The sequence below is a fragment of the Nicotiana attenuata genome, chromosome 1 (genome assembly GCF_001879085.1).
Source record: "Nicotiana attenuata strain UT chromosome 1, NIATTr2, whole genome shotgun sequence".
Taxonomy (NCBI): Eukaryota; Viridiplantae; Streptophyta; class Magnoliopsida; order Solanales; family Solanaceae; genus Nicotiana; species Nicotiana attenuata.
This window is the reverse complement of record NC_031989.1, coordinates 91,737,150-91,745,389: the sequence shown is the minus strand read 5'-3', so window position 1 is coordinate 91,745,389 and position 8,240 is coordinate 91,737,150. Positions and strand designations below refer to the sequence as shown.

At 35.3% G+C, this 8,240-nt stretch overlaps 1 protein-coding gene across 2 annotated transcripts; it reads right to left on the bottom strand.

The window, feature by feature from the left end:
* On the bottom strand, positions 1,810–7,759 carry LOC109230338 (vacuolar protein sorting-associated protein 32 homolog 2-like). Of its 2 annotated transcripts, none has more exons than XM_019395853.1 (8): positions 7,584–7,759; positions 7,354–7,470; positions 5,856–5,955; positions 4,381–4,466; positions 4,170–4,261; positions 3,526–3,640; positions 3,256–3,445; positions 1,810–2,108 (listed from the first exon to the last, which is right to left on the bottom strand). In XM_019395853.1, the coding sequence occupies exons 2-7, from the start codon at positions 7,423–7,425 to the stop codon at positions 3,260–3,262; spliced, it is 651 nt and encodes a 216-aa protein (XP_019251398.1). In that variant the 5' UTR covers positions 7,426–7,470; positions 7,584–7,759; the 3' UTR covers positions 1,810–2,108; positions 3,256–3,259. The 2 variants fall into 2 exon arrangements, with proteins under 2 accessions (XP_019251398.1, XP_019251394.1); XM_019395849.1 differs by having other exon boundaries at positions 7,630–7,758.

Sequence of the window (8,240 nt, the reverse complement as noted above, 5' to 3'; positions counted from 1 at the left end):
GTACCTTTGTGAGCCTAGTCTGGTAGGGTTTTTGTCTAAGATAGCAGCTAGTGGCAATGTCGTGTCTTACTATTTTCTTTTTTCGGTGCAAGACCTATTTACTAGCCATCGTTTTTGCTTTGCATTTTTCTTCTGCATTTTTATATTCCTATTTTTCCTATGATCTCTGTAGTGAAACTAATATTGTCTCCTTTTGTCTTTTTATTCTCTTGAGCCGAGGGTCTTTCAGAAATAGCCTCTCTACTTCTTCGGGGTAGGGGTAAGGTCCGCGTACACACTACACTCACTAGTGGGATTTTATTGGGTTGTTGTTGTTGTTGTTGTTGTTGTAAAGACTAACTTATACAATGTGTGCAAATTAACACAGGTCTAAAGCGTTGGGGTAAGAGTTGCAGGTTAAGATGGCTGAATTATTTGAGACCAGATATCAAACTTGGAAATTTTACACAAGAGGAAGACAACATTATCTGCTCTCTCTATACTCAACTTGGAAGCAGGCTAAATCTTGATCTTCAACTATTCTTTTTTCCTTGTCCAAAACCTGATTTTTTTCCATTTTAATACGTAACATTTTTCGTATTTAAGAGTGACCCCAAGGTTTTTATTTTTATTTTTTGAATTTGTAGATGGTCTGTTATAGCATCTAAGTTACCAGGAAGAACAGACAATGATGTGAAAAATCACTGGAATACCAAATTGAAGAAGAAGTTATTAGCAACAAATGCAAACCCCACAAACAACTTTGATGATAGCAAACAAGTTTTTCATTCCTCGTCAATGGTACCAAAAGAGGAAGAACAACAAGCAGTATATTCTCCAATACAATTTCCAGTTCCAAATTGGAATTCTGGATTCAGTAGTATTCTCGATAATAACAAAAGCATGGTTCAACATGACGAGAAACAATTCCCTCTTTCAAGATTCAGACAAGACTATTTCAAGATTTCGACTTCTCGAGAAGGATCAATGATTTTTGGATCATCATCAGTTGAAATGCATGAGAATATTGATCTTGCATGGTTTAATACATTTGAGGGGTTTCCTATGGATGATGAAATTATGGGTGCAGGCTTGTGGACTCAACAATCAGTTCTTGAAGATATTGATTTTCCAGTCACTTTCAGCTGATGAATATGTTGGTAACTACAATATTCAAAAAAAAGATATAGTAGGACAGAGGACTTATCGCGATGCCCGCGGACCAATTTACGATGTCTCCGTCGCTGACGTTCGTCAAGTTGACATTAGTCATTGAAATGTATAATTAAACACTAATGTAATCTCTCGTTTAGTATTTTAGATGATAAAATTATGTGGAGTTGATGTCAACTAGAAGGAAACATGAGAAGTGTACAGCATTGAAGAAAAAGGGGTGTTTCAGATAGTTTTTGGAAGTGAATTTCTACTATTTTGTGGAAACCAAAAATGAAAATCAAGTAGAGAAAATATGAAAAGAACAAATCTAGTTATTAGCGAGAGGATCCTAATGGTAACAGCTTGTTTATTGGATAAATAGTCATAATTATGAATCTTATTTCATAAAGCGTGATGGAACCAAACTTAAGAAATATGTACAGATTATTATTTTAGAGCAATAATTCAAAAAATTTAGAATCTCGAACCCATAAGCTTTAAATCCTAAGTCCGCCTTTCATATCGACTGTCTTGTGCTTAATTTTGCCATGCAAATAGAGGTGGTTAATTTGAACAATGCTCACAATCTTTTCGTTTCCTTATTTTTTTAACACTAATAGTTTCAAGCATCTGCAACGCCAGTAGCAAATAACTCCCAAATCTTTCAACCATTGCATGGAAAGTTTAATTTGCATCGGAATATTTCTATTATAAATAATCAAGTCTTGAAAATTCATTAAAGAGTATTTTATAACATCTTTTTCATATTTCACGCAAAAGTAGCATGCTCTTTCCCACTTCAACTTGATATAGAATGTAAACTCATCTGCTGTTCATTTACACATTTACTTCTGATCCTGCATGCATGTTAAGAATTCAACACAAAGACTGGAGGGAGAGTAGAGCCCGACGTATAATCCTCCACCATAAGAATACATCACATCTTTACACTGTCTCGTGGGAGGCAACGAGAACTGCAAAAAAGACACCAGAGAAGGAAGCAGTCAAGAAAGTTCAAACGCCAACCACACGAAATGAATCATAAAGACTGCAAACATTCCAACTGCATCATTGCTTGAATTTGCATCTAAGAACATGAAATCCAGCGAAATACATAACACAGTCCATCGATCGTGAGTTTACTGTCATTTAAATGTAAACAAGTTTGTTGAAACACGTCATATCTACATGACCAAGACCATATCTGATATCCAGTTGGCATCTTGAAAGAGTAACGAAAAGAAATTGGCCAAAATACAGGACGACTGTTTGATGGTTAAATTTCAGAGAGATTCTTGTATTCTATGCTCTATTTATGGTGGCACTAAAGGTTCCTTTTCCTGCTCTTAATTGGGTTAACAGAGGGGTTGAGACTGAAGGGAAATCTCTAGTTGGTTCTCAACTATGTTGCTCGGACTCTCCGAAAATGTCGCTGGGTGCGTGTCGGATCCTCCAAAAGTAGTGTATTTTTGGAGGATCCGACACGGGTGCGGCAACATTTTGGAGAGTCCGCGCAACATAGGTTCTCAAGAGTCGAGAATGGAATCACGTTAGCAAACTGATAAGCGAATAGGAAGGCGACTGATTGCGTCCTGCACACTTCTCCTGGTATCCATATCCAGACAGGGGATATGAAAGTGGGGACATGAGTCGAACAATTTCCTTTCGATTAAACCAGTTTGAATTGGCAGACATTCATGTTATGCTAAGCCCAATTTGAACATTCCTTTGCCTCAACTGACGTCATTCTAGTTAGAAATGTAAGAGCCATATCAAATTGATCGATCAATAATCGATGTAAAGGTGATGAAAATGGATATTAGTTAATAAAGAACATTAACATTAACCACCACCACCACCCCTTCCCGCCCAAAGGAAAAAAACAGCCCCCAACCCAGGGACTACGGCAACTGCAAGCACCACAAAGGGAAAAAAAAGAAAAGAAACATAGAACTGTTAGTATTTTCAGTTATATTTTAAAAAATAAAATATAGCATGCTTCAGTTGTAATTTGCACGTTAAATAGCAATATATCATCAAGGATTCAAAATTTCAAATACACAAATCGGGGTTCCTAGTCTGAATACTCGGTGGCAACAAGGAAAGCGAATGGGAAATGACCTGTTCAAAGAGCCATTTCAGCCTGCAAAGCAGCAAGCTCATCTTCTTCTGTCTTCTGGGCAGCAGGACGCACTTGTTGCCTACCAGTAGGTAGATTAATTGGCGCAACAGGAGCGGTTGTAGCTGGCTGAAGAAGCTGCTCCTCCAACTCAGCTCCTTCCAGTTCTTCAAGTTCTGCCTCCAACTCATCCTGCAAAAAGATACAGGTAAATTCTTGTTCTGAACGAGTGAAATACAACTTATACGAAGTTAGGAATAATCCGGAGATACTTCATCAAAATCAGCAGCTGAACCAATTGGTGTTGACAATGCTTCCTGAATCAGTTTCATATTCTCTGTTTGCTCGTTGATCTCATCCATGGTTTTGTCGACATCATCAATATTCCTGAAAAAACAGAATATATTAGTGCATATCAGGGACAACCCCGAGTTAACAAGGATAACCATGAACATAACAACATACTGAACTAATTACTAGCAAGTAGTGGAGTTTATCTTGATGAATCAGAAACACCAGGTGACACACACAGACAACACGACATGTAAGTGTGGGTGATGAGGGAACTACACCCCTGCATGTGTCGACATAGCATATGGCAAAACGGCAACTCGTAACTAAAAGATATAAAGTGTTATGGAATTTAAGTTTAGACATCTATTAGGATCACGCTTAAAAGAGCAAACCTCTGCTGTGACTCGATAATGACAGACTATATCTTGGAAATCATGTAAGAACATAACAAGATAAAGTCGATGCTTTAACATGCATCAAGCAAAAATTTCTTATTTGAAGATCTCTCATTCCTCACTTTAATCAGTCTGTATGTTCTACAGCTTTTCTCTGCAAAAGCTGTTTGCATCTACAGAAGAAAAGAGCAGTAAATAGCACTGAACATGTAGCATATACAACTTACGTTGCCTTCTGCATAGCTTTCATAGCAGCTGCTCCAGTTCTTAAAGCATCAACAGTCTCTGTTGTGGCTTTTGCACCTTCTAACATTATCATCTGAAACCAAGACACAAACAAGTGAATTCAAACCAAGTGAATACAAACCATGTCTCTTCATGCTGGTACGATAAGTTTTGGTGCAAAGATTTCAAGATGTACGAACACATGAAGATCACCTGATCATGAATACGCAATTGAAAGTTTCCAAGCTGCTCAATTTGCTGCTCATAAAGCCTTTTCCTTTTCAAACATTGTATTGCAGCTAAAAGAGAAAGAAATTTGTTACTGCTGTAAACAAATTAAATATGAAAAATTTAGCAAGGGAATAATGTTAAAAAAATACGAGAACATAATTCACATCATCATCCTATAATATAGTATGTCCTCGCAATGCTAAGGCAGTGAAAACTGAAATCCATGCACATGAGCGAGAAACATTGCTGCTTGTCATATCCAATTTCCCTCTAACATCCGTTGAAACTCAAACACAGCAGACTAGCTTGAGCTGGCATGAGAAAGTAAACCATGTTTGTTCCTTTTCTTTAAGGTAGAAATATATCCGGTAAACCAGGAAAATGAAGCAAGGTATCCAGACTTTCAACAGATCAGCCAGGATAAAATGCAGTTTCATAGAAAGCGTCTCTAACCTTCCATCATTCTCTAATGAGCTCTTTCAGAGGAAATGCATTATTATCTTTAACTATTTACCTGTTCTAACATCTCTCCAAAAACAAGTCAAAATTTTTATTGCCAAGTGTGTCTTGCATAGTTGTTTCAGATGATTTGGGTCCAAACAGAGCAAAACAGTTTTCAGGGGATTCATACAGCTGACCCTAATGTTGTATGGAATTGAAGCCTCGTTGGTTGATCGATCATGTATTGCATACTGTCTATAGCACGAGAAACTGCAAAGATAACACGTGTAACCTACTAGGTAAGCCAAAGGACTAAAATCTCTCCCTATTACACAATAACTCTCCTAAGCTTTAACTACATTTGAACCATGCCTCTTTGAAAAAAAAAAAAGTAGATAAAATAGTTAGAGATCAAAAACGCATATCAGCAGTAGTAACTTTATTTTCCAGTTTGTTCCTTACTTCAAATTGGCTTAGTCGAAACATTAAGTAGAACCTTAATTGGAATTCTGAAATGACAAGGACCTCTAGGAATAACCTCAAGTATCAACCCCAACCCGCCGGGCAGAAAATCCGAAGGATAAGCTCATGAAGACCAACAATATGTGTACTTGTTTTCTTTAAATAATTTATAATGTATTAATGACATTAAAAAAAACAGTACCCCGTTATTTCTACAAATTATAAGATAATTTTTCACCTGTTAACCTAGCAAGTTCACCATATATAAACTACTTTGTCTCACACACAAAATATAATCAAATCATCAGATTTGTCTGATATTACTCGATTCTAGAGATCATGCAAACACATGGCAATAAATAGTGGAGATTAAACATCCAGCAGTTGATCATACATGCAAAAGAGTATTTTTCATAGTATGTCACATCCTTAAGGGCATTACAGTAACATAGACCATAATAAAGCAAAAATATAAATGTAAAAAGTATCCATAACTAGTGAACTACATAGGATGGAGAAATCTCATCTTGTCAATGATTTTCAATAGACCATACCCCTTTTGTTTTTCGCTCTAGTAAATTCCTTAGCTTTTTCAACCTCACCAGCAGCCTTCTTCAGTAAAACTTTCTCCTTTTTCTCAAGCATCTCAAGAGTCTGTGCAGAATAACCAAAATAAAATGTAAGCTTTTTATTATTTACTTGAAAATTTTAAACAAGCCAATAACTTTGGCTGAGATTAACAAGAAAGAAAGTAATGACAAAACCAGTCTACAAAATGATGGAGCAAACTAGGGGACAGAAGATAACAGTCAATTTCTTCACCAAAATAGGAGGAAATAACGATAATACAAACCCCTTTGGTTCTAGCTTCACATTTGTCTTCCTAGATCAAATAAGATGGTCCAAAAGTAAACCATGCCTGAGTTAAGAATGAAATAACATGAATAACTATCACCAACATATTTGGCAAAGAGCCTACACCCTTTATGAACTTGCCCCAACTAAGACTAGGCCAAACAACTGCGACTCAAGTTATAGTTCTTTTGTTCACCATTCCTTGCATATGAAAACCTACCATTATTTCAGAGGAAAAACCATTGGAAGCTCGTGTAGTAGAAGTAGAAGAAAAAATCAGACTGCACAAAATTTGAATTTTGCACCTCCCAATCAGGGCACTCTAAAAATCCCCAAGAAAAACGACAATAATTTTGCACCTAGATAAATGAAAACTATCAAACTTTGCAGCACAGCTATTCTGGAAAGGGTAAGCAGTATGCAGTCACTCATTCTCGCAATACAATCGGGTTGCAAAAAACCCACCTGTAAAATCTATCATATCCGCCTATGGCAGCTAAAATCTAGCAGGCTCGAAATATTGTATATAGCCTATGTCCACTATCCTTCCACCAGAAAAATGAAGGAGCTTCCCATCATTTTTCATAAGTTTGAATCTGAGAATAAAATAGAACTGTTAACCCATGTAGCCATACAAAGATCTGAAGCCAACTTGCTCTCTCCCAGGCTCTTACGGTAGGAAGTCGGATGCTCTTGCAACAAAGAACATCATTAACACTCTTGAGTCAGTGAATTACATTAGATGGAACCAAATATTAACCTGCATTAAGACTCATTGTTCTTTCTTTTCTTCCTTTCGACAGATAAGACTGCAATAATATACAATTTCCACAAAGGCACAAACTTTTAGTTCATACAGCAAACATAAATCAAACTGAGAAAAATAGATTATTACAACAACACAACTGTAGCAGTGCTGAATTACAGCAAGTTCTACAAATTCCACAAACTAATTCTCACATAACTAACAGAGCTATTTATTTCCAACTTTAACAGAATCTAGTTACACAGCACATTTATTATAATAATAGTATAGATAGCTAAAACTTACTTCCCCCACCCCCAACCCCTTTCCATAACCAGCAAATAACAAGATTTTTCATCATCATCAAACTTAAAAGTGAAAACTGAAAGAACCACAAGTAAGACAAATAAAACAAAATCTAAAGTAGAAAACCAACAAAACCAGGATCATACCTCGTTTAGCTTGTCTAGCGTAGCTAGAGCATTTGTTTCTTGTTTAGGTTTTCCAAAGAGTCGGGGAAACATTGTTAAATTTTGTTAAAACTTCAGAAAATCAAAATTATTTAACTCCTGCATGAAAAATCGAGGGTTCATTAGATCAACTGAAAAAACCGATCTACACAATGAATATATGAAACTTGAAAAAATTTCATGAAATTTTGCAAATAACTGTATATACATACAGGTTTGCTTTATTACGCGTTTGAGAGTAGAGTTTGATGGACTGACCTGAGAAAATTTCAGAGGTTTTGTGAGAATTGGAGATTAATCAAATTTTGACTTTGAAGTTTGTAAATGATCTGAAATTTTCTCAAAAGGAAATTGAAGATTTTGATGGAAAAGGAGACGTCACTGTTACGAGTTACATCCTGTCGTTTAAGCTGCAATGACAGACCAATAGAATTTTTGTTCTCCTTTTTAATATCAAACACTTAAATATATAATGAAAAATTTAGACAAATAATTATGTAAATCTGGAATAATTTGAAGCTAAATAATCAAAAAAAAAAACATTCTAAAACAATATATTCTTATATATTGAAAATTATAATTATTCATATGAAATACAAATAGCTTTCATGTTCAAATGCAAGAAAATTATCACATGTAATTGATATATATAATTAAGTAATTTACAGTCATTCTCTATTTACGAATTTGATAAATATATGTTTTTAAAAAATATTTATTTTACTTTTAAAACAACAATGTGAATAAATATTTATTTGCTTTCTTAAATTTCATAAAACTAGTTCCTATATATGTAATGTTAATTTGTCTTTTAGTCATTATAAGTTAAAATACTTGCTTAGAGATATAGTTCTGGTGTTATATTGTTG

Excerpts from the sequence above, each read along its gene's own strand:
- LOC109230338 (XM_019395853.1), bottom strand. The coding sequence starts at position 7,425 with ATGTTTCCCCGACTCTTTGGAAAACCTAAACAAGAAACAAATGCTCTA. Across the intron at positions 4,262-4,380 it reads AATTGCGTATTCATGATCAG|ATGATAATGTTAGAAGGTGC; the intron begins GTGATCTTCATG and ends TCTTGGTTTCAG. Across the intron at positions 3,446-3,525 it reads CAGCTGCTGATTTTGATGAA|GATGAGTTGGAGGCAGAACT; the intron begins GTATCTCCGGAT and ends ATCTTTTTGCAG.